Source organism: Panthera uncia, chromosome A2, assembly GCF_023721935.1.
Source record: "Panthera uncia isolate 11264 chromosome A2, Puncia_PCG_1.0, whole genome shotgun sequence".
In the NCBI taxonomy this organism is placed as follows: domain Eukaryota; kingdom Metazoa; phylum Chordata; class Mammalia; order Carnivora; family Felidae; genus Panthera; species Panthera uncia.
In genome coordinates, this window is record NC_064816.1 from 105,627,530 (window position 1) to 105,653,549 (window position 26,020).

General features: G+C 36.7%; 1 protein-coding gene across 1 annotated transcript in view; it reads left to right on the forward strand.

Moving 5' to 3' along the window:
* The first annotated feature begins 1,835 nt into the window (after positions 1-1,835).
* Positions 1,836-26,020, forward strand: part of AHR (aryl hydrocarbon receptor) — a 56,664-nt gene continuing 32,479 nt past the window's right edge. The window contains exons 1-2 of the mRNA XM_049641592.1: positions 1,836-2,530; positions 13,873-14,060. Of these exons, the coding sequence (XP_049497549.1) occupies positions 2,466-2,530; positions 13,873-14,060 (253 nt within the window). The 5' untranslated portion in view covers positions 1,836-2,465. The remainder of the gene's footprint in view (positions 2,531-13,872; positions 14,061-26,020) is intronic.

Genomic DNA, 26,020 nt, shown 5'->3' on the forward strand with positions numbered 1-26,020 from the left:
TGGGCTGGGCTACTACAAATGATTTCCTAAGGAGTATTACTTCCATCCATTCTACTCTGCTCCTCCTTCTTTAATCTATTCTACACCCTGCAGATACGGTATTATTTTTGAAACACAAATTTCACCATTTATGCCCTGAACTTGTTTTGATCCCTTGTATCAGTCAAGCTTTTTCCCACTAAAGCGATGTTGCTTGTACTGTTTCAATGGCTTGGAATGTTCTTCCCTCCTTTCTCCTAGGTAACCCTGCTTATCCTTCAGACCTCAACTCAATTACCATTTTTTTTTTGTTTTTGTTTTTATTTTTTTATTTTTTATTTTTTTGGAAAGCCTATCTTTGCCTGCATGACTTGGTCAAATTCATTTACTAGATCACCATATTCCCATATTCCTTGACAGGCTGTTATATTTCTGGTTTTGTTCACCATTATCTTCCCAGTACTAGAACAATTTCTGACACATAGGTGTTACTCTCAAAATATCTCTTGATGAATTAATGTATGGAGAGGATAATATCAGTTGAAGAATACCAAATGGTATGGGATTTGAGCTGGGCACTCTCTGTAATTATTGAAGAATAAGGTAGAGGGAGATGAATAGGGACATTGCAAAGAACAAAATGTAATAGCACTTTCTTTAATAATTAGGAAGGAAGTCGAAGAGGAGTTGAAGATATTTCATAGGTTGATCTAGAGAATGGTAAAGCCAATGATAAAGCAGTTTCAGCTAAATAAAATGATAAGCTCAATTTATCCATCAATGGCACTTGAGGTAAGAAACTTACCAGTTTGGAAAGGGCTTGAAGACATGTTAAAATGTAGGATAGAATATGGTGTGAGATGTCATCTAGGCATCCTGGTCTAGATGCACTTTGTTGCTGACAAGCAAATAAACTTCTCTGTGTTCACTATCTTGGTTACCAGCACAGGGTAAGAAATCATGGGCCATTTGAGTGCGCTCTCTTCTATTTTCTTATCCTTTTTTATCATCATCTATTTGTTCTTTTCTGTCCCACTGCTACTTCCTTGGACTTTCACCTGAACTATTTCAACAACTCTCTTACTACTCCCCTTGCATCCAGCCTTGCTCTCCTGTAATACAGTTTGCACTTTCCTCCCAGAGTGACTTTTCTAGGACACCACAATGTCACTTTCATGCTGCGTATCTTTAAAAGGTTTCCACTGACTACAAAATAAAATCTACACTCTTCATCAAGGCTTTCTGATTTGATCCTAGAAGTCCTGAAGTTCTCTTCCAGTGCCTCTCTCCAATCATACCAGACCACTTCTTATCTCTAAGTGCCTCCTTTCCTTCTTCGTTGTTTCCTTTCCGTCCTATCGAAATCTGGCTGGAGAGTAACAAAGTTATTCTGACTGGTAAGGAAACAACAACAACAAAAGACCAAGGAAACTCTTAGCCTTCTAGTTCAACTCAGATGTGGCCTCCTGAATGAAGCTTTCCCCTCTAGGAAAATATTTAGAGTCCCATTGGTTATCTGCCAGCTCACTGTAACTCTTAGCCAAAAGTTAGCTGAGTCACTGTCTCTCACATAGGTGAAGTTAAGCTCACTATTTGGCATGTCTCCTTGCGCTAGTCTAGCTACAGAGTTTGGCTCTACGTAATCTGTTGTCACACCTCCCTTCTAGAGGTGTGGAAATGTTTTCACAGAATCCTCCCCTTGACCTAAAGAAGACGGCTACGCGGAGGGGGGAGGGCGTCGTTACGTTTTACGTCATCACGCGCAGGGAGGGTGGGGCCCTCAAGGGAATGTAATGAGGGGCGTGGCCAAGTGGCATAGGGCGGGGCTACAACGAGCTGGGCGGGGCTGCAGTGGAGTCGGGGCGCTTCTGCTCTTCAGCCGCTGTGCACTGAGTCCAGAGGCAACGAGGAGAGTCCCCTCGACGCTCGGTCCCGAAAACGTGATCAGGACCACCGGCTCAAAGCAGAGGCAGCTGCGTAGTCTAGCGGAAGCTGGTGGTAGGGGAGTGCGGCCGAAGTCTGAGCTCTGCAGGCGGGAAGCACCCGGGATAGGGGAAGCCCCAGGAGCAGCGGAGCTGCGCCTCCCTTACCCGAGGGGCCGCGGCGACGGTCACGGGGCGAGGCGCCACAGCGCGCGACCCAGGCCGGTATTGCAAACAGGCTGCCCAGGCTCCTCCTCCACCCGGGCCGCCTACCTGCGGACAGCGCTACGCCGCCTCTGCCGGTGTTGAAGGCACCTGCGCCGCCTTGCTCTCCGGTCTCCGCCCCTCGCCCCTCAGCGCCAGGCCCGGGCGGCGCACCTGGACGCGCGGGGCTGCGGGAGCCAGGGTTCGGGGCGCGCGGCGTCCTCGCGAGGACGCAGGTGGAGCGGGCGCGACTTCGTGGAATCCGGCGCCGGCCGCTGCAGTCGTCCGGGTCTCTCCGGGTCCCGGGAACCTGGCCGTCTGCGCCCGCTCCTGGGGAGGAGCCGCCGCCGGCTGGGCACCATGAACAGCAGCAGCTCTCACATCACCTACGCCAGTCGCAAGCGGCGGAAGCCGGTGCAGAAAACGTGAGTGTGCAGAGCTAGTCTTCCGCGCGGAGTGTGCGCCACTGCACCCCGGTGCGGGAGGCGGCCCCACCCCGCCTCCAAATCCCCGCCGTGCAGAGATTAGGTTCATTCGCGATACAGTCCGTGAAATCGAGATTTAGAGGCCGGTCGACAGACCCAGGCCTTGGGTTTTTAGTTTTTAATGATCGCATTTAAAAAAAATGCACCCCCTCCCACTTCGCGGTGCACACGCACCCTCCCGCACCCCCACCCATCTGCACCTCTCTTTTCTGTGGTCTTAATTTGTTGACTGGTCTAGCCTGCCCAGTGGGACTGGTGGATTAATTAACACAAAACCGCCTTGAAATCCTCTTCGATTTTTAATATTTTCATTGGTTGGGTTAGAGGACGGTTATTATTTTCATCCTGGTAGGGCCAGATGTTTTAAAGAGCTAAACACGTGCCGTCTGCAAAAAAGGGTCTGAGTTCCTCTGAAGGTATTTTTTGGTCTCTGCAACCGGCTCTTATTTACTTATTTGGCAGTAATTTTATAGCGCTCAACGTGATCATATCGGTAAAATGTAGATACAGGGGAGCAGGGATGAATTGAGTGTAGTGGACAGGATACAGCGGGGGATTTGTATTTTCAGCCACCCTTTTGGGGACTTTTCTTACCACTTTTGAAGTGATTTTAGGGTCTGTAAAGTGAAAGATTTAAAGCTGGAATTACTGAAACACGTTTGCATTCTTAGCATTTTTCTCTTTTTCCCTTCCTTCAAAGTTTTATCGATTCTAATAGATTAATTAGAAACTTAGATATTTGTTTTGGTGATATATATTTGTGTGAGATGGTAAATACATTAAAATAATGTTCAGGAAAAAAAATTAATGCTTGACACAGATTGCTGAGATCGTTATATTCACGTGTTTATTACTAATTTGATCTTTGAGCTACTTAACATTTTTTTCAAATCTTCATAAACCATTTTAAGAACAGAAACGTTTACTCAGAACAAGTCAGAAGTGTACACTTTGCTTAAAACTCAGTTTAGATCACTAATCCAGATCAGAAAAATCACAATTCAGAATATGTGTTTGGAACCAGTAACAGGTTTAAAAGTTTCATTATTCTGAAGTTTTAATTTCCTTTTAGAATTTCAATTATAGTTCTTCAGGTCTAGACTTGGCCTTAAGAGGAGATACTAACCTATAAGTAGACTGATTAAAATTTGGAAGTCTTATCCTGCAGTGTGGCTGGCATTAGGAATACTGCCTAGTCAGCAATTTTCTGTGGCATTGGCTTAAAATACTTATATTTTATAAAGGAGTTCCTTATATAAAAATGTATTTGTCTAACTTGGCCTTGTGTTTGGTGGTTATTTAAAATAACCAGAGGCATCCCAAATGCCTCTTCTATGTATTTGTTAATACAGTAGTATACTTAGCCTAATATAAAGGCAGTATCATGGGTTTTCTGTGTATGGTCAGAAAACTTGAAGATCTCTGTGATGAATTTTTAGGTTTTAATCATTGTCGTAACAAAGCATCTAGATGACTTTTTTTTTTTTTTTTTAATCAAAAGCCTTAATGTTGTATTCATTATAAAGTTTAACATCTTTGGCTTTTAGTTAGCATTTTATTTATGTAAGATCTATCTTTCGTTGTTTTATTTTAGCGTTTTAATATACTTCAGAAAACTTGTAAATACATTTGTATTTAACAATCTCTTGTAATACAGTATAACTAAAGCATTATCCACGTTCACGTTCATTTTATTTTAGTATAGATTTTATCTGATCTTTATTGAGTACTTTGTGTTGCTTGTAGTCATATAAATGCCTTAACATGTCACCATGTTGCTCCCTTAAGGAAAGCCTAGTGCTGGCATTTGCAGAATCACGTGAAATTGATTATAAGTTGTTTTTACCTGAATGAAAAACGGATTACTTTATAATGCAGTTAGTCAAGGTTTATTTTAGGAATGTGGCCATTAAACCTAATGCTACGTTTAACATGCATTTAAATTACTAGTTTTTAGCTAATGAGGTCTAAAATATGCCAGCATTATCAGAAAAACACGACTAGTCTGAGCTGAAAATGGTATTTAACTTTGATCCCTTAAGTGAGAGTCATTTTATTTTACTTAAAGAGAAAAAAGATATGTTGTATCATAATTATAGGACTGTTAACAATACAGTCAATTTAATATCCAGTTTCATAAAATTTTATAATCAAGTATGTGACAACTTTAATCTGAAGCTCTTCCAGTCCCTCTTCAATTGACTGTATTAAACAAGATAATCTCCCCCTAGTGGCAAGTCTAACATTGAAAATTATCTAATTGGCACCAAATACAACTTAAATGTGTTAAATTTAATCCCACTAAAGTATCTTGTACATAGTAGATGCTCAGTAAATGTTTCCCTTCTTTTTGCAATAATTAAGTTAGGAAATTAAAGGATCCTAACCAACCTTGCACCAGACCCATGTTCCTAAAGGAAATTTCCAAAGATACCCTTAGGAATGGATTCTACCGTTGCTTTCCTTAAGGTGTTGCTCTATATGTAATCACTCTGCTTAGAACACAAACAAATGAAATTCTTCTTTTTAATTTAAATTATGTTCCTGTTTTGTTTTCTTTGGAGATGAAAGTATTGTTCATTTGTTTAGTTACTTTGTCTCATGAAGGTAGGTGAAAAGGATACCACTGAATTAAATAGAATCTTTTTTTCCTGTTGATAATAACTTTGTATATATTTTTACATTTTTTAAAGTTTTGTTACTACTGGAAAAGTCGAGCAGTACCTTAATTTACTGTTTTTCTACAAAGTTATTACTGATTGTTGGTAAATAATAGGTGTTGAGTAAATGACATCTACACTTAAAAATGATAGTCACAGCAGTGGTGATCAAGACAGCCATCATGAAATGCCTGTATGGGTAATAACTTCTCAGTATTAGATGATCCTGGTTACCTTAATATACTAGTTATATAATATAAAAGCATGGTCTTTGTTGCTATATTTGCTAAGTTACTGTTTATTTAAGCTTCATAAGCCTCATTTATATATAGTAGTGGAATAAAATTATATATTGTTTTACTGAAAGTATTTCATATAAATATACTATGGTATCATTTCCCAAATAGCTTTTAAAATAAAGGGATAGGTCTTTTCACTTCCATAATTATCGTTTTATCATATTTTTCAGATAGCTTTCCTTAGTTTATGCATCATGACGACAAAGATCCTTACATATTGGAACTATGAAATGAATAAGTGAAAGTGTTTAGTTATCAGCATTTATGAAAAATAACTGGCAAAAAGAGGGAAAAATGAGAAATAAATGGAAAGAGCATTAGGTCTAAACTAAAGGATGAAGTCTAGTTTCCTTGCTCTTGTAGATCCAAGCAAGTGATTGACCAGCAAAGGAGCACAGTCAATACCTACACAGTCAGTCTCACAACTAAAATGAGAAGAACAAAACTTTTATAAACTGTAAAGACTGTAAATCATTGTTTAATGATATAAATGAAATGGAAAATTCTATTCTATAAATAATTGTAGCTTACATTATCACAGAACAATCAGTTCTCCTGTAAGAGGCAGTATATGATTATGTTCTCAATTATGATTATGGCTGAAATGTGGTACTTCACTGACATCTAAACTTATATAGTGCGTGCTTAGCATTGTATATAATTAGGACAGTTACTTAGAAATAAATACCATGCAAATCTCTAACAACAGTACCTTTCTACTTCCGCAGTTTTTTTTTTAAATGGATTTTTTTTTGCCCAAAAGTTTATCAAAAAGCTACTGTTCATTAGTACTTATTGTGATATATATGTGCACAGTGTTTTACATTTTATTTTATTTTTATGATGGTAGTGTGAAAAGGTATTACTATTTATTTTATAGATAGGGATCTGGGATTCAGATTCAGAATTGTTAGGTAGCAAATGAGAAAGCTGAGTTTGAATATCGGATTTCAGGTCTTATGGCTACAAAGCTTATGTTATTACCAACTTCACAATAGTGCTCAGGTAAGTAAGTTTAGTGATTTTTATGGCACACCCATATACTAGGGATTTCCTTAATGCCCCCTGTTTCTCCTTAAATAATTAGTGTTATTTGCAATAATAACATTAATTAGTGTTATATGAAATAAATGATTTACTGTTTGCCAGACTTGTGCTTACCTCCGTACTTGCATTCATGGTCTTTCCTCTTGGTCTTTCTTAGGATTTACTACCTGCCTCCCTTTCTTTATAATTCCTATATGGTTTTCAGTGGCTGCATAGTACTCCATTCTATAAATGTTCCATGATTTATTTAACTATTTTTGTTTTGGGGGGAAATTCTGTTACTTCCAACTTCTTAATATTTTATCTGGTATTTCAGAGAATATCCTTGAGATACATGAGTTTCTATGCAGATTCTTAGTTGTTTCCTTAGGAAAAATTCCTTTACATGGAATTTGGAGGTACAAAGGTGTGTATGCATACTTTCAAGGTTGAGCCAAATATCCTTTGAAATAGTATCAAATTACTCTACAAAAAAAAATTATTCCTGTGCATAGTATGGGAGAGTGCCTGTGTCCTTGCATTTTTGCTTTAAAATGGGAATTGTCAATTTCATAGGCAAAAAAGAGAGGAGGGGTAGGTAATTCAACTTAAATGTTGGGTTTGTGAGCGTGTGTGTGTGTGTGTGTGTGTGTGTGTGCGCGCGCGCGCATGCGTGTATGAAGTTGTAATACTAGTAGTAATAGTTTATTTGCAGATTTTTCTACTTGAAGTGTATTGTTTGCTTTGTCTTATATTTTTCATTTTGCTCTTTTCCCTTTGATTGAAATACTTTTTTGGGACAGTATTCCTATTAAATAACACATGCATGGTTAAATAAGTCAAGGGTATGTGTATCATGCTGTCTTTTGAGCATATTAGGTATTTTCTGTTGATGTTTTATTGTCATAGTTAAAGTGATTGTTACTTCATATCTCCTCCCCCCCTCACCTTCTTCACTCTCCCAATATAACTTTTTCACTGTTACGGATTAAATTAACTTTGGGTGTTTCCGTATTTTTTAACTGTAAATATTGTTTACTGCTGAGCTAAGTAATATACTGTGAGTACATTTTCCTTCCTGTTCTTTGTTATCATTGATTTTGTTTGTACCCATTTTTCATCTCCGTATTATTTATATCTGGGTTTAGCTATCTTTTAGGTTTATTGGATACAGATTGTTTCTGTCTCTTGTTTTCCTTTCTAGCATGAATTATCTGAAGAGAAGGATCTTTTTAGAGAGCTATGTACTTGGCTGTCACAAAACCAGAAGTGACTTACCTGTCTTTTTAGACCTGGTTTAGATGCCAGATCTTCATGAACCTTCCCCTATTGCTCTACCTGCTCTTACTTTCCTGAACTCCTGAGCATCACTTTTGTGGCAACTGTATGACACATTTGTTTGATATTGCCTTCTTATAATGCATCTCCTCCTAGTAAGAAAGATAAGTTCTTCAAGGTTAGCTCAGGCTTTTATTTGCGTTTGTAGCCACCAGAGCTTCTTAATACCATGCACACGGTCAGTATTTACAATTATTTACTAAACAATTGACCACCACTTAAAATTGTCATGCTTTAGTGATTTTAGTATAGTAGATACTTTTTATATGGGTTCCAAAGGACATACTGAAAAAAATATATGCATTCATATAAGAAAGGAAAAAGGAAACACTTTCAATGACTTTTTTCAGGATTTTGGAAGTAACCGTGATTTCTAGGGCATCTTTCATGTTCCAGGTTTTCACTGTTAAAGTCTTGTGCTAGAGATTATGTGCTGTTTGAACCTTATTGCCTATCCTTAGGTATAGCAAAAAGGGGGAAAGGGAAGGACTCATCACAACTATACAGTGGCAGCAGCAGGTGATTGAAGAATTCTGGCTCATTAAAAGTGACTTTCAGCTAGAATTCTCAGAAGTTTCTGTAGATTTTTTCCCCCTTCATCTGGGAAAGTAAAATATCCAGCTGTATTCACCCTGCCAATGAAATATGACTTTATTTGTGTCACAGATCACCTGTCCAATGTTACATTAATCATATAATTTATGACTTGAAACATTTAACATTTACTTTCAGAGATAAATAAGTACACACTGAAGCCATTGAGGTGGAAATGGTGAATGAATGGCTTGAGTAAAGTCAGTATGGGGCAGAGATTTATTGAGGATTATTTCAGTTTCATAGCCATTGGCTAAAGTGAAGAGTAGTACCGTATCACATGCTAAGAAGGGGGTGCCTAAATTCTGGAAAATGTAAATGAGAAGACACCCAGGTACAGGAGCTGGATATAAAGATTAGCAATTTATTGGTAAATTGACAGAAGCAGTGGGAATAGATTAAGTCACTGAGAGGAAAAAGCTGATAGAGCAGACTCAGTACTGCGATAGGTAATCTGTTAGAAAACGTTGCTTTAATCTCATAGGATTACTGAAACTATTTTTGCGTGAGATTTGAGGTTTTATGATAAATGTCATATGAAAACATAAACATTTACAGTTGTGGTAACTTATAGTAACCCAGATTAAACTGGGTTAGACATTTAACTTGTTTTCAACACTGGGCGCAAGTGAGGGGTCTAATAGACACTCAACACTGGGATATTGAAAAGGCTTTAAAGATGGCACTCATATTAGCATTGGATGTGGCGTTGGGCTTCTCAATAGCAGTACTTACAGCATGCAGGGCTTTGAAAACAGAAGCATGGCACACAGTCAGCTAGAGTCTTGATTTCACAACAGTTTTGATTTGCAGGTTGGGACAAGGTTTTGAGGTAAGGCTTTAAGAAAATAATAAATTGCTTCTTCTCTTTATCAACATCAGTGGTCTCTCTATGTCAAGAGATATCTTAACTTCAGATCTCCCAAGTCTAAGGTTACAGGGATGTTTGTTTATATTTCAAATATAGCCTCTCATTTAAATAGGTAGTTGGCAGTATATATTTTGGCATAGATTTAAAGGCGATATGAAAGTAAAAGTACTAGCATAACCCAAGTCAGGTGTAACCGATGTAAGTTTACTTTTTCTATCGAATTATTATGCGCATCTTTAAGATGTGTAGATAAGAATGAAATACTTTCACAAAATAGTTGTAAACATTTCTCACAAAATCAGTGACAGAGTATGCCACGTTGGTTGCTTTACTTTTAGCAGTAGTGCATTTGAAATGCCACATCCGGTGGGTACTTCTCATTTAATTTTTCTGTGTATTTGATTTTGTTTTGTAATATCCAGAATATTCCAACCTGGTTCTTTTCCTGTCTTCTTGTAATTCCTCCTCTGTTGTCTTTGCCTGTGCCTCTTCCCCAATGTTATGCCTAAATGTCTGTATCATCAAGCTCTGTCCTCTCATCTCGTTCTCTTTGTTTGGTGTACCTTCCATTAGGAAGTATAGTCCTTACCCCAACCTGCTTCTTCCTCACTCCATGTTTTCCTCTTCCGTACTTCCTGTGCCCCATCAGCAAACATTGGAGTCTTGCTATATAGCAAGCTTTATGATGGGCATAAAGTGCTGTGTTGAAGTATCTCATACCAGGCCTTACTTTCTTTCCTATCACTGCCTTTGGTCAGGTCCTGATAACTCTTTTTCCAGATACTTTTGATCAGCAAACATTAACTGAAGGTCCACTCTGTGGATAGTACTATGTTGAGCACTGGGGATACAAAAACGATCAAGTTTACAGGCATAAGAGCAATAAACAAGTCTAAGTATTACCAGTTACATAACACTTAAGAAATTTGATCTCATGCTAAATATTCCATAATGTGTATGATAGATAACACATTAGAGCTGTGGAAAGTTTTATGTTGTGCAAAGAAGTAGGTTCATCTAGCTCATGGTTGAGCACTGCAGAGAGACAGCACAAGATGGACAGCAGGACTTCATGGAGCAATATCTTGAATGATTTTTTTTTCTTTTTTTGTATCGTGATTGTTATTTCTCTGTGTCCTCTTAGTTTGTCTTGGTTCATTGTGTTACTGTCTTGTCCCCGATGTTTTATAATCATTACTGGAAAGCTACCAAGAGTGCGAGACGAAATGCGTTTTCAGTTTATTGGAAATACTATCTGCACAGGGTATTCCTTAATGGAATCGTTGTATAAGACATTTGCTTAAGATGCATAAGGTACAGAAGTAGTACAAGAGGGATCCATTGTGAGTAGGTCAGGGAGGACTTTACAGAAGTCATCTAATTGAGCACGGCTTTGTAGCGGATGAGACAGAACAAGAGGATTCCGGAGAGTAACATGTATGAAAGCACCAAAGTATATATTGATAACTAAGTACTTTCTTCTGTCTGGAGTATAATGGACAAGAAAGGCTTTGGCTGCAGGAAATGAGGCCAGAGGAATAGTTAGGGGGCTATAAAAGATCAAGAGGTGTTTTGCTTCTAGGCTAAGGAACATGGACTGTCCAGAGCGACTGAAATTTTTAAATCCGAGGAGTGTTGTAGATTTGTATTTTAGAAACAAGTGCTAGCTTCACTGAGAGTTGCCCTACATTTCATGCTCGTCATCGCCAGAGTCAGCTTAGTAAAACACAAGACTGGTCATGTAAATCCCAGCTCAGAGCTTAAGATGACTCCCAGATACCAGAGTCTAATTTTACACCATTTCTGTGAGGAAATTGTCTGTTTGCTCTATCTTGAACATTTTTTTTTCATCAGATACCCACATAGCTCACTCCTTCGTTGTATTTATGTCTGTGCTGAAATGTAACATCAGAGACCCTTCCTGGCTATCAAAACCAGCATGCTTGTCACTCTTTAGTTCCTTATCTTGCTTTATTTTTCTTTTTAACACTTAGCAGCTCTGAAAGTTATATGTTTATTTATTCACTCAACTAGTTATTTATGTTTCCTGCCACTGGAATGTAAGCTTCATGAGAACAGGAACATTAGTACATGTAGTATAGTTCACTGCTGAGTCTTCTGTGCCTTGCCCATGGTAGGTGGTTACTATTTGTTGCATGAATGTGGCCACAACCACTTTCCCCTTTCTCCTCTCTCTTGTACTCTATGCTTCACACTACGGACAGGGGACTTTTCACAGGCCACCATTTCTCAGCCCTGCCTCCTCCTGAAATCCCGTTCATCTTTAAAGGTCTATCTCAGATACTATCTTGTCTATAAAGATCTTAATTCAAGTAGTTAGTTGCTCACATACTTTGCTCCCATAACACTTTTTGAATATGTAGGAGAGGAATGTTTTCCTAGATTACCCAGGACATGATAACTGCAAGTAAATATTTGTGTCAACAAGAGATTAATCAGAGAATTATTCAGGGAGGTAGACATGCATTATAGGTAACTTTTGAAAATCATTTGATTAATTGAAGAAATTTAGAGATGACTTGAATTTGATTACAAATGCAGTATGATTAAGGAAAAATAGAGAAAGAATCATCTGTTTCTGCTAAGTATGCAATTACACAGTCTGGAGAAAGTACCTGATTTATTTTGTATGTATGCCATATACTTTATCAATTTATTAATTCTTACTTTTGTAGAAATAACATGAACTGGGGGTGCCTGGGTGGCTCAGTTGGTTAAGCGTCCGACTTCGGCTCAGGTCATGATCTCAGTTCGTGAGTTCAAGCCCCGCGTCAGGCTCTGTGCTAACAGCTCAGAACCTGGAGCCTGCTTCGGATTCTGTGTCTCCCTCTGTCTCTACCGTATCCCCACTTATGCTCTGTCTCTCTCTGTCTTAAAAAGTAAAACATTAAAAAAAAAAAAAAAAGAAAGAAAGAAATAACATGAACTGTAATAAAAACAGAAATAGATAAGTTCTGAAGAAATTACTTGTTGGGGACAATATATAACAAACATTAAAATTTTTATTGACTTTAAAAAAGATTTTTTTTTAATATTTATTAATTTCTGAGAGAGAGAGAGAGAGAGAGAGAGAGAGAGAAAGAGAAAGAGAAAGAGGGGTGGGGAGGGGCAGAGGGAGAGGGAGACACAGAATCCGAAGCAGGCTCCAGGCTCCCAGCTGTCAGCACAGAGCCCAACACGGGGCTTGAACACGTGAACCGTGAGATTGTGACCTGAGCCGAAGTCAGATGCTTAACTGACTGAGCCACCCAGGTGCCCCTTTATTGACTTTTTATTAATTTTTAAATAAAGTATTACTTCTCCACATACAACATTGAAAACATAAAGTATCTAGAAATATTTTGATTAAATCAGCACTATATTCAGGCCAATTTCTACTTTTGAAGATTCCATCATTTGAATTGCTTTTGTCTTCTCAATAAAACTGGAGGGAAATGTCTTTGTTGTAAGAATGCCCTGCATAAGATTTTATTTTTCTGGTAAATGGAAAGGTGAAGAGGCATGATCTTTGGTTTTTTTTGTTTGTTTTTTTTTTGTTTTTGTTTTTGTTTTTTTTTTAATATCTTGTCTATATCTCATTGTGTGTGTGATGATCTGTCAGTTCATTTTAAATAATGAATTTCTGCTGTGAAATCCTGGCTAAGACCTTTCTGTGAAGTTATGCAGTTTCTCATATCTGAACTCAGGTTCTACTCCTAACTATAAATATCTTTTCTCTCAGATGAAAATCATGCTACATGTTGGGGATTCATTGAATTTTCTAAGACATAAGCTATGAAAGCTAATAATTAAGTAGAATTATTGACCAGCCCTAAAAGCAAAATTTGCAAGGAATCACAGTTAACCTCTAATATCTGTCACTCAACAAATATAAATAACCGAAGCCAATTTTTTTTTTTTAAATATTGGAGGACCCCATTAAATGCCTAGATGACCATATAGAGGTGCCAGAAGGACTTTGAATAGTTGTCACTGACAGGATGAAAGCGTTAAATATAGGAAGCTGGGGTGATTAGGGTAGCTCCTATTTATCTACATCATAAATGATGCCAAGATGCTTCTTGAGGAAGATAGCAAAGGAAGCGTAATCTTCACATAATTAATTGCAGATTCCTTTTTCATTTCTTTCTGGAACAGTGTCTGGGTTTGAAAAAATAATCCTACTGGATTTGTTACTGGGAATCACTGTACCACAAATGTATGAAGTGAAGGAAGTATGAAGTATATAAGATGCACTCAGCATTTTCTTAAGATGAGTTCATAAGCTTTTAATAAAACATTATGAGGAATTTTACCAATTTTTTTTGTTTGTTTTTCTTAATTACGATACAAAGGAGCCTTTTGAAGGGATTTACGTAAACTTGAGTAGACTTTTTGGTGTTTGTTTCATTAGAGAAATACCTGAAGAGCTATAATGCAATAGAAATTTTTACTTCATCTATCTTATTTCGTGGTATTTTGTTTGTTTTTCAGTGTCAAGCCAATCCCACCTGAAGGAATCAAGTCAAATCCTTCCAAGCGACATAGAGACCGACTTAATACAGAGTTGGACCGTTTGGCTAGCCTGCTGCCTTTTCCACAAGATGTTATTAATAAGCTGGACAAACTTTCAGTTCTCAGGCTCAGTGTCAGTTACCTAAGAGCCAAGAGCTTCTTTGATGGTAAGAAGTTTTGTTTATTGCTATATATTAAAATTTAAGTAGCAGAGCCAAACTTGTAGTATTTCTAAAAATACGTGTTCCAGGTTCATTCATCAGAAAGATGCTTCCACTTGCCTGATTTGTAGTGTCATTCTGTGAAAATCATAGGTTTGAAAGTTATGTCCATATAGTTTCCAGTTCCACTACTCCTTCCAATGCAGTTTTTTAAAGTCTCTGTCTCTCTCTCTCTCTCTCTCTCTCAATCTCTCGATGAAGGGAATAAAACACATGTACTATGACATATTTTTGCTCATTTCCTTCAATATGTTTGGGTAGATATTTATTCTTTAAAAAAATTATGTACACTTCTACTACTATATATTAACCGTGTGTTTACTCCAGGAAAATGTAAATAATTTTTTTCCACCAGAAGGAGTATTATATTACAGGAGTCAGAATTGGATTTCAATCTCATTGTGCCATGATAAACTATTTGATTTTAACCAAACCATTTAGCATCCCTGTACCTCAGTTTACTCAGCCATGAAGTTACTTTCTAATCATATATGATTTCATAGCAATTAAGTATTTTATTGGAAATTTTTGTTGGAAAATAAAGTTTCATTGCATATTCTTATGTAAAATAATTCCTCAGTTTCTCTTTTTATCTGTTTATATGTCAGAAATAGATTTTTTTTTTTTTGGGAAATGTTGATTCTTTTAAATATATCATGCAATTTTACAAATAGAGTAAAGAATTAGTGATAAAATCTGAGTGCCCTAGTCAGTGCTTCTCAAACTTTGAGTATCTACAAATCACATAGGGATCTTACTAAGATGGGAGTTCTTATTTACTAGGTTTAGGTGGTAGTCAGAAATTTTGCATTTTTTTTAACAGTTATTTCATTTTGAGAGACAGAAGTGAGACAGAACACGAGTGGGGGAGGGCAGAGAGAGATAAGGGACACAGCATCTGAAGCAGGCTCCAGGCTCTGAGCTGTGAGCATAGAGCCCGATGTGGGGCTCGAACTCATAAGCTGTGAGATCATGACCTGAGCTGAAGTCAGACCCTTAACCGACTGAGCCACCCAAGTGGGCCAGCATTTTGCATTTCTAACAGGGTCTCAGATGCTGCTGCTGCTGCTGCCCTAGACCCATCTACAGATACTTGAATTTATAATATGTGTTTAGAATATTGGAAAACAGCTATTTCCCTGCAGGTTTATATTTAAATGGTTTGCTGTGTTTAGGCTGGGCATTTTTTTATTTGCTTGCTGTGTATGATCTTTATTTTGGATAAAAACTAGGTAGTTTAACAGTTGTGATTTGGGCAATACACACTGATTATGAGGATAATCATTTCAGGTCAGATTATATGTTTAAAGGTTCATAGTAGACACTTAAAATTGTTTCTTATCTATAAAGTCTTTGAATTTTCCTTTACACCAGATTCTTCATCTCTAGGATGGGTTATGTGGGATTCAGTGGTGTGTGTGTGTGTGTGTGTGTGTGTGAGAGAGAGTGAGAGAGTGTGAGTGTGTGTTTATCAACTAAACGGTAATTCTTTGATAGAGTTGGAACTAGAACCCTGGTTTCTGGATGCCCTGTGTTGTTTTTCCTAACCATCTTCCAATTACTTCTCTTTTCTGGGAACCATTTATATAGCACAGTCCTGAGGACTTTCCCCTGATCTGTGGTTCTCAAAGTGTAGTCCCCAGATAAGCAGCAGTAGTGTCACCTGGGAACTTGTTACAAATGCCAGATCTTGGGCCCACCCTAGACCTGCAGAATAAAACTGGTAGAGTGGTGGGGCTGGATGTATGTGGAAGTTTGGGAGCCCCTATCATAGACTGTAACCACTCCCAGCTTTGTGGAATGCTGTCCTAATCCTCGGCATTAGTTCACATGCAGTGCTTACTGCTTGACCTTGTGGCAAGGGGTTCTATGACAAACAGGATCTGGTTTCTGCCCTTAGAAAGTTGACTGACTAGAAGCCAGAGAGATGTTATTCCTTGACTTTGGTAAAGATGCATTGATGTTAGTCATTTTTGCCTTTTCGTTTCTTGCTCCTATACGATAGGAAATCAAACTATAAATGTTAAAAAGAGAAAAGGGGCACCTGGGTGACTCAGTTAAGCATCTGCCTCTAGATTACGGCTAAGGTTATGATCTCACCGTTCCTGGGATTAAGCCCCATGTAGGACTCTGCCCTTTAAGCATAGAGCCTGCTTGGGATTCTCTCTCTCTCTCTGTCTCTGTCTCTCTCTCTTTCTCTCTGTCTCTGTCTCTCTTTCTCTCTCTCTGTGTCTCTCTGTCTCTCTGTCTCTCTGTCTCTCTCTCTCTCTCTCTCTGTGTGTCTCTCTCTCTCCCTTTCTCCCTCTCCCCCACTCATTTGTGCATGTGTGAGCACAAGTGCCCCTCTCTCTCTCTCTCTCTCTCTCTCTCTCTCAAAATAAATAAATACACTTTAAAAAAAAATGTATAGATTGTGCCCTGTTTAGAAGTAGTGGGTAAGAGGCTCTTGGGTGGCTCAGTCAGTTAAGCATTGGACCAATCTCAGCTCAGGTCATGATCTCACGGTTCGTCAGTTTGAGCTCTGAATCGGGGTCTGCACTGAAGGTGCAGAGCCTGTTTGGGATTCTCTCTCTTTCTCTCTCTCTCCCTCTCTCTCCCTCTCTCCCTTTCTCTGCCCCTTCAACACACTGATTCTCCCTTTCTCTCTCAAAAAAAAAAAAATTAAAAGAAAAGAAATAGTGGGTTAGCACTGAAGCTACTTAGCAAGTAGCCAGGTACCATTTAAGCGCTAACATAATTACCATTTTCTAGGCAGTGTGTGTGTTTATATCTATGCACACACACATATGCTAATTAAAGTAATATATGTATGTTTAATGTATAAGTTTATATAGATAGATAGATTTTTTTCATGAGACACATGTGTCCTGTTGAATACCCCAAGTAAGGTAGATTTCAAACCTACTTACAAAGAATGTTATTATAGCATAGCTGGGCTCCTTTTGGAGGTCTTACGTATTAACAGTTATTTTCTTAGCTCTTCATTAATGAGTTAATTTTTCATTCTGGTTCAATGTATTTAACAATAGGATCTTATTATCCTTCATCATTCCTTCATCAGTTACATTACCTTTAATTTTAGGTCATTTGCATTACAGTTTTTAAACTTCAGTGTGTATCAGAATAACCTGGAAAGGTTATTAAAAGGCACATTCTAGGGCATGCCCCTCTTATTGCTGATTCTGAGTGGCTTCAGTGTAGAACCAAGGAGTCTGTATTTTTATTACAGATCCTAGATGAGTCTGAGGCATTGGTTTAACTTGGTTTTGATTACGCCTGAATTACTTAAAAAATTGTCTCTTTGCCTTCAGAAAAACAAATCCAAATGTACAAAATTTTAAGAAGAATATAAATGTGTTTGCTTAGGTTTTAGTGGAATGTATACCCTAAGTAGTTTCTTAAGTTGTTCACAGAATTAGATGGAAACTGAGAGATACAATCAGTAGAAAAGATTCCAGTCTTTTCCAGGCCTCCAGTGATGTAGGATGGCAATTCAATATTTTGAAAGGACGCAGACAATTCATTTTTCGAGGTAATGTTTAAGATCTGAACAGATGCTAAATGCTACAAACCAGGAGACTTGGAGCATGCGGACAGTTTAGGATTCTAATGTGCAGTAAAACCACTCTCCTACTAGGGAAAACAGTATAGCGAAGTGAAGGGAAGCTCTAAGTGAATAACAGGATGCAAACAGGGGGTGTGTGATTCCTGCGGAAAGAACAATATAAACGAGTAATCATACAATCTTGTTAAAAAGGAAACTCAAGTTTTACAGTAACAATAGATATTTTTCCAAGAAAATACATCTATTTATTGCAAGTTTAAATAATCCAGCTTGGGTGGATCTTCTTAAACTTTTGAGCCATGACTCTAATACTGCTCTGACTGTCTGAAAAGCAGCACTTAGGATTTAAGTACTCTACTATTTATCCATTTCTAATTGATCAAAACATTCTGAAATACAACTTTGAACAAAATATTTATTTTTCAGGTATGATAAAGTTAGCACTTTGTTTGACACTATTAGATTAAAATTATTATATAATAAATTTGTAATTCAGGATTGCACTTTATTCTAAACCCTGTGCAGGTGCAGAATTCACAAAAAAGAAAAAGAGGTAGAAAAAGATTTCCGCTCTCTAATAGCTCAAGGTCTAGTGTTTCAGCAACTGTGATAAATATAGTATGTGAAATCCTTTAAAAATGTACCTATCCAGTATTTATAATGCACTACTTAGGGAATATTTCAAAGGAAGTAAGAAGATTAGAAGTTCTGTTAGTTATTTTGGTTTGAACTGAAGAAATAATTGAGGGAATCTTTGAATACTGAGTCCTTGAAAACTTGTAAACTATATTCTAGAAAATAAAGCTCAGACAATTATTTTTCAGTTTGTATTCTGTTTATGCCACAAATGAAGTAATCATTACAAACATTTTCATTTCTATGTTATAGTGCTTTGGTTTTTCTGGTGCACTTAAAATTCCTATATATCGCCTGTTTCACTAACTAGAATGGAAACTCCTTGAGGGTATTATGTGTACTATTGTACCTTAACATACTTAGAACAAGGTTCGTCCCATAGTAGGCATTCAGTAAATATTTATTAACTCAGTTTCACTAACTTATATCTGAAAAACAATGTAAAATTCATGTTGAAATTTTAGATTATGGATTTAAATGTACAGTTGTGGGACTTAGTTTCAGATGTTAATATTTTGCTTTTGCCAGATACTCTCTCTGCTAGTCGCCAATTACAGTTTTTGGTTCTATCGGTTATTTTATTTTCTATCTATAAATATGCAAATATGAGAAATATTTTATGGAATTGTAGCAGTAAATTTTTTTACATGGTCTCTGATTGGCTGGGTCATACAGTGAAGTGTGTACAAGAATTTAAAGATGCAAATGTGAAAGCTACATACATCTTTTTAGGATGAACTAGTATCAACTGTATCCTTCTCCAATCAGTACTTCCCTTTGCATTCCTTGCCTGTCTCTCTGTTCCTTTGCCTTCTCTTTATGAGTATTGTTCCTGATTCGCTGGTTCTTTGCTTCTTTGTTGGATGCTCCTTTTGTACCTGCCAGCAGTCTGGCAGTCTTGGGACTTAAAAAAATTTTTATTAGTGTAGACGGAATGTTCAAATAGAGCTATGTATTTTAAAAAAAATCACTCTCTTTTGTAAATTTGATAAGAATAAAGTGATACTTTATTTTTAATTTATGCACAATGGACACACGTAGACATATTTTAAGGATTAATAACAATATATTAATAATGATAGATTAAAATAGTAAAAGCTGTTGAAGTTCTATTCAATTTCCTCAGTAACATTGCTCTTCTGGGTTCTCTTTTATTTTTCCGTGCCTATTTCTTTTTATAAAGACTCCTCTAAATTATGTATCTTTGAAGTTTCTTTGTAGTGTCTTCTGTCTTTAGAAAATTAATACCCAGGGGCACCTGGGTGGCTCAGTTGGTTAAGTGTCTGACTTTTGATTTTGGCTCAAGTCATGATCTTGTAGTTCCTGGGATCGAAACCTGCATTGGGCATCTGCTAACAGCAGATTCTCTCTCTCCCTCTCTCTCTCCTCCTCCCCACTAACTGTGCACATACACTCTCTCTCAAATAAATAAACATAAACAAATATTGAAAAAAAGAAAAAAATACCCACAATCCAAAATTGATGTTTTCTGATGTTGGTGATTAAACACAGTAAAGTGCCATTTTTGCCTGTCAAGGCAAATTAAATCAGACCAGAGGGGAGCCTGAGGACAGTTATAGGATCACATAGAGCTGTCACCTGACAAGTCAGTGTGGACTTAGGTCCTGGAAATACAGAATGGAAGACTAAAGTCTTTAACATTATATTTAAACTTTTTCACCAAATTCTAGAATGTTAAGATTAAAACATACTTTTTTAATTAAAAAGAAAAGAGGAGCATAAAAGGAAGACCCGAGTTACAAAATGAGTATTAAACTCAAATATCATGTTACCTCTGAGAGGGAAAATATCTAAGAAGTTTAAATAATTTACTGACTATGACCAGTAATAGTTTATTCAGGGAGACTAGGATTTGGGTGGTTATAACCCAGCCTTTAAAATTGGGTGGTATTAAGGGAAAGGCTTGTTTCTTCTTGTATTGTGTCTATTAGTTCCAAGTCAAACAGTGGACATTGGGTTTGTTGACTGATTGGAATCAGTATGGTAATGTCATATTCTTGGTAAGAGTAATTGTAGCATCTAAAAAATTTGAGTTAGATTTCATTGTCTCTTTTTAAAATATTCATTATTATGTCAGTGTTGCATTTAAATTACTTTACTTTTGGACAGCATTCCCAAAATTACAATTCATATGTCTGCTGAGGCACAAGTATCTAATGAGGTAGAAAAGGCAGAAAAGTTTTCTTTCAGAGAGGCAGTAGTACGGATCAGTGGCATGTAGTATTATGTCAATAAAATATTCATAGTATATATTACACCATTAAAATATAATTATTAACTGTGAAGTCTTTTACATACTCCATTATATATGTCATGGGTTATATTTTGTGACATCTTTATAATTGAGATACATAAATTTAACCTGTGGAAAGGAAAACTTAAACACAAGAAAGAGATGATTTTGTCTAGGTTTCAGTAAGCCTGGCAAGTTTGAGGACCTGAGATCTAATTCCCAACTCCTGCATAGGCAGCTGTTATAGGGAGTAGTTTCTGGTTATTTTAAAAACTAAGTAACATAGGGGAAAATCATTCTGAACCATTACATGAACTTAAAATAATCACCATTTTATAAAGTGTAGTATTATTTACATAGTGGAATGTTCTAAATTCATGAAGTCTAAAAAATGCTCTAAGAGGGGAGGATAACAATAGTTAACTTACATGATGTGGTGATCTAACATTTAGTCAACCTCATTGTCGAATATGGATCTTTGTTGACTTTATTTTAAATTAAAAAATTGCCCGTGCTCTTTTCTTGGTCTTCCTTTTGTCTTTAGTTAACAGTTCATTTCCAGTTCATTAGGTTTTCAAAAGAGAGCTATTGTGTTTATTCATCTTGAGCTTGTGTGTTTCTCTGGATTTCAATCCTGTTTTGGTGTCTGAGTAACCCAGAACACTGTCTTGAGAAACATGTGCAGAGAATGAGCTTGAACAGGCAGAGAAATGAATGAAATAAAAAGCCCTTACAGGGGTTGAAATTTTATAAAGTTTAAGGGTTTTATTATATGTGTGCTTTTCATTCATGGGATTTGTATGCTATATTCATCTACATTGTATAATTTTGAAGTTACTGTATAGCAAGTAGTTTGCAAAAGTTTCAGCAATGTGGTACCACAGCAAATGTGATTTCTTAATTCCAGAAAGTTCTATGGTAGGTTTGTTTGTGTAAATGATGAGCATGTTTGAAATCATCATATAGGATTCAGTCTCACTTATGTGTGGTGTTATCTACCTTACTATAATTGAATTATATATTATTTTCCAGAATTCATATTCTAAACATGAAACTAATTATAACATTCATGATAGCTACATAATTAAAGCTATAAAATGTAAAGATTTAAAAATGTAAAGGTTCTTTTAAATTTTAATGTATGGACTTTCTATAATCGATGTAAACTGAAACAGGGACAAATAAAAGGAATAGTAGAATATTTTTATTGAGCCCGGTTGAAGTTGTATTAAATCCTGGCTCTTACATTTAATAATATGATCTCTTTGGATAAGGAATATACTTTCTCTTTTCTTCAGATATTGTAACTTACAAGATTCATTAGATTCTGTGAATAAATTTAACATTTTATGATATTTTATATAGGATACTTTCATCACTGAGTATTCATTTGCTTTGATAGGTATTTTCAAAAAAGACAACAAGTGCATATTAAAGATTCAGACTGAACCTGAACTTGCTATATCTTTTATTATGTTTTGCTTTTTTTCCTCTTGTAAATTTACTGCTTTTTAAATGGGTTTTCTCTTTGATCATACTTAGCGTTATATGTCTGTAGGATCCTTAATTGCTTGGCCATGAGCAGGTCCAGGTGGTCATAAATTGATACATTTAGCTTTTTTTTTTTTTTTTTTTTTTTTTAGGAAGATTACCATTGGGGTAATATTAAAAACAATTTTTTTAATGTTTATTTTATTTTTGAGAGAGAGAGAGACAGAACATGAGCAAGGGAAGGGCAGAGAGAGAGAGAGACACAGAATCTGAAGCAGGCTCCAGGCTCCGAGCTGCCAGCACAGAGCCGGATGTGGGGCTCAAACCCACGAATCATGAGATCATGACCTGAGCTGAAGTCAGACGCATAACCTACTGAGGCACCCGGGCACACCCATTGGGGTAATATTAAAGCCCTCCAACTTGAAATTTTTCCTTTTTTCCCCCAAATAAAGATTTTAAATGTCTGTAGTTAACTTGATATTTTGTGTGTGTGTGTTAATTTGATTTGTGTGTGTGTGTGTGATCTGGTTAATGCAAATCTACAGCATCATCTTGTTGTAGTGTTTTAGAAATTGTATTTACGTATAGTAGAAAATTAATTGCTTTAAGGCCTGATATAGTTACATTAATTAATCGCTTTAAGGCCTGAAATATAGTTACATTACCATTAATCATTTTTAGTTAGTAATCATATTTATGTCGTATTTTGAAATCATGCTTTTACAGCTTTTCTACTTTTTGATCAACCATTTTAAAAAAATTTTTTTAACGTTTATTCATTTTTGAGAGACAAACACAGAACATGAGTGGAGGAGGGGCAGAGAGAGAGAGGGAGACACAGAATCCGAAGCAGGCTCCAGGCTCCCTGCTCCCAGCTGTCAGCACAGAGCCTGATGCAGGGCTCGAACCCACAAACCGTGAAGTTATGACCTGAGCCAAAGTCAGACACTTAACTGACTGAGCCACCCAGGCACCCCATAGCTCAAATTCTTGTTTGTTCAATAGCTGGAGATTTAGATTTTGGAATCATTATAATACAGTTGAAATAATATTTTAAACCATGAAAGTGAATAAAATATTCCAGAGGAGAGCATATAGAATAAGACGAAAAATACCAGAGATGAGATCTTTTAAGGAGCAGTGAAGGAGAGCAAATCTGTGTGTACATGGAGTATGAAACTGTGCTGAGGTGAGACTTTGCTTAAAGATGCCTTCATTTGGATGTCTTACTTGGCAGTCAAAAAGAATGAAATCTTGCCTTTTGCAACAAGGTGGATGGAACTACAGTGTATTATGCTAAGCGAGATTAGAGAAGTGTCAGAGAAAGACAAATATCATATGACTTCACTCATATGCAGAATTTAAGATATAAAACAGATGAACATAAGGGAAGGGAAGCAAAACTAATATAAAAACAGAGGGGGACAAAACATAAGAAACTTAAATATAGAGAACATACTGAGGGTTGGTGGAGAGGTTGTGGGTGGTGGGATGGGCTAAATGGGAGCAGCATTAAGGAGGATACTGGATGTTATATGTAGGGGACGAATCCCCGGATTCTACTCCTGAAATCATTACAGCATTATATACTAACTAACTTGGATGTAAATTTGAAGATGTATATCCATGAAAAAAAAAAAGATACCTTCTTTTGCTATTTCAAGTTCTTAGAGGCTCAAAAGAAAATTGCACATGAAAGTGTAAACTAAAATGACATCACAGTCCAGAGAGAAAAATTATATTCCTGCAGGAGATCATTTCTGGTCCCTGACTGTCCATAGAAGCCAGAAAGCCATTCAGGTGCTTGCCGTAGAGGTTGGGAAGGGAAACAAGCAGTCACTTCGAATCAATCTAACCTAAAATTGTATTGAATTATTCTGCTTTCTTCTAGCCTTAAATTTTCTCATATGATGTGGCGTGCCTCTTATGGTCACTTTTACAGATATTGTTGTCAACTGGAGTGTTAATAGTGTCTAGTGTCATTACGTCTGGTCTCTCTGTTATGGAGTCAGCCTCCTGTCTCTTTATCTTAGGATGGCAGAGGCGGATTGTCACGGAACAAAAGCACTGGCAGGCAGGAGACATAGAGGCTAAGCCTTTGGCCTTAGATAAGACCTTTAACCTCACTGTTGCCCAGAGCCTTCATCGTCTCAGCATGGACAATAAGAATGTTTGCCTCCCTCATGTGCTAAGTTTATGGTGGATTTATCCTAAAAGTATGAGCTGTATGAAGTAAATTTTACAACTAAAATTATAAATTATAATTATTAATTACGGAACACTGATATTTTACTTCTTTTAATGGGCAATTTTGTTGTCATTGTTGGATATGCATAGAGGCCTTTCAGACCTGGCGTTAATATTCTCTGACAATCTCTTGAGTTAATTTTATATTTTGATTTAGAGATAGAAATTTGCTAGTAAACTTTTTAGCGTTTAAGCATAATATGTAATTATTTATTTCCCCATATTGTTTCCTCTTCAGAAGTGGCACACACTGAAATCTAGACACTTTGTTCAGGGAAAAGTGACATGGCTTGCTTTGGTGAGGAATACACTGTGGGCTATGTGCTACTTGCTGTATTTATATATATACAGAATTTTTTGTTACATTTATTTATATTTGTACATATATTTATACATTTGTACATTTATATTTATACATATGTTTATATTTGTTACATTTTTATATATATACAGAATTTTTTGCTTTATATTTTAGTCTTAAATTATGTGCTTCTGTTTTGATCTTTATAAAAGTGGCATTGAGTCATTTACTGAAGACATTCATATTAATGAAAGCACTCTTTAAGCAGAGGAATAATAATTTAAAAAAAAATAATAAGAGAATGAGATTCAGAACATTTAAAAGTTTGTGAATTTCTAGAGTCACTGGTTCTCAAAATGTGGCACCTGGTCCCAGCATCACTTGGGAACTTGTTAGCGACGCAAACTATAAGGCCCCATCCTAGATCTCCTAAATCAGAAATTTTAGAGGGTGAGGTCCCGCAGTGTCTTTTAATAGCGGTAGCCTTCTAGGTAATTGTACTGTCTATGAATGTTTGAGAATCACTGCTTTAATTGGTTAAATTCTGCTACTTAGAATGCAGTTTGAATTCCAGTCTTGAATATGTAGAAAGCTCAGTGCAACTCGTTCCCCACTACAAAGGTAAACTAACTGCTCTTGTTGGTTCCATTACCTCAGGGCCCTAACACAGTTACAGTAGAATTGATGATCGCTAAATGGAAAACTGGGGAAATGTTAAATAACATCTAGTCAATTTCCACTTAATTGAGAGCAGGAATAGGTCTAACTTTTAAGGACTTACTCGGCTTTAAAATAATGTGTTTTAGATTGGCTAAAAAGATAGACTACCAGTCATGCAACCTACATTCATTCTTAAAGATAGAAGCATGCATTTGCATTTTCAAAAACTGAATTTACTTTATTTCTGCCTTTGGTGATTAGAAATTTCTAGGTAGAAAAAAAAAATCTGTCAATATCATAGGGGAAAGTATTGTGTAAACTATATAGACCTAGTCTTTGTGTCCTAGGAACTCAGCATGTAGCATAGTTTTCTTGAATTTCAGTTTCTTCCTTCTTTTTCTTCCTTCTTTTCCTCGAAAGAAGAACACTTCATTTACAAACAAAAACTTAGAGTTGAAATATTTCTTTTACCCCAAAGTATGTAGAAGAAGCTCTCCTTAGGTACAGTTAATACATTATTTGGAAATTATTTACAAATACTGATCCATATTGGACTAAACTAGGAATGTTTTGTTTATATTTAAGAATTACTGCATTACTGGGGCGCCTGGGTGGCGCAGTCGGTTAAGCGTCCGACTTCAGCCAGGTCACGATCTCGCGGTCCGTGAGTTCGAGCCCCGCATCAGGCTCTGGGCTGATGGTTCGGAGCCTGGAGCCTGTTTCCGATTCTGTGTCTCCCTCTCTCTCTG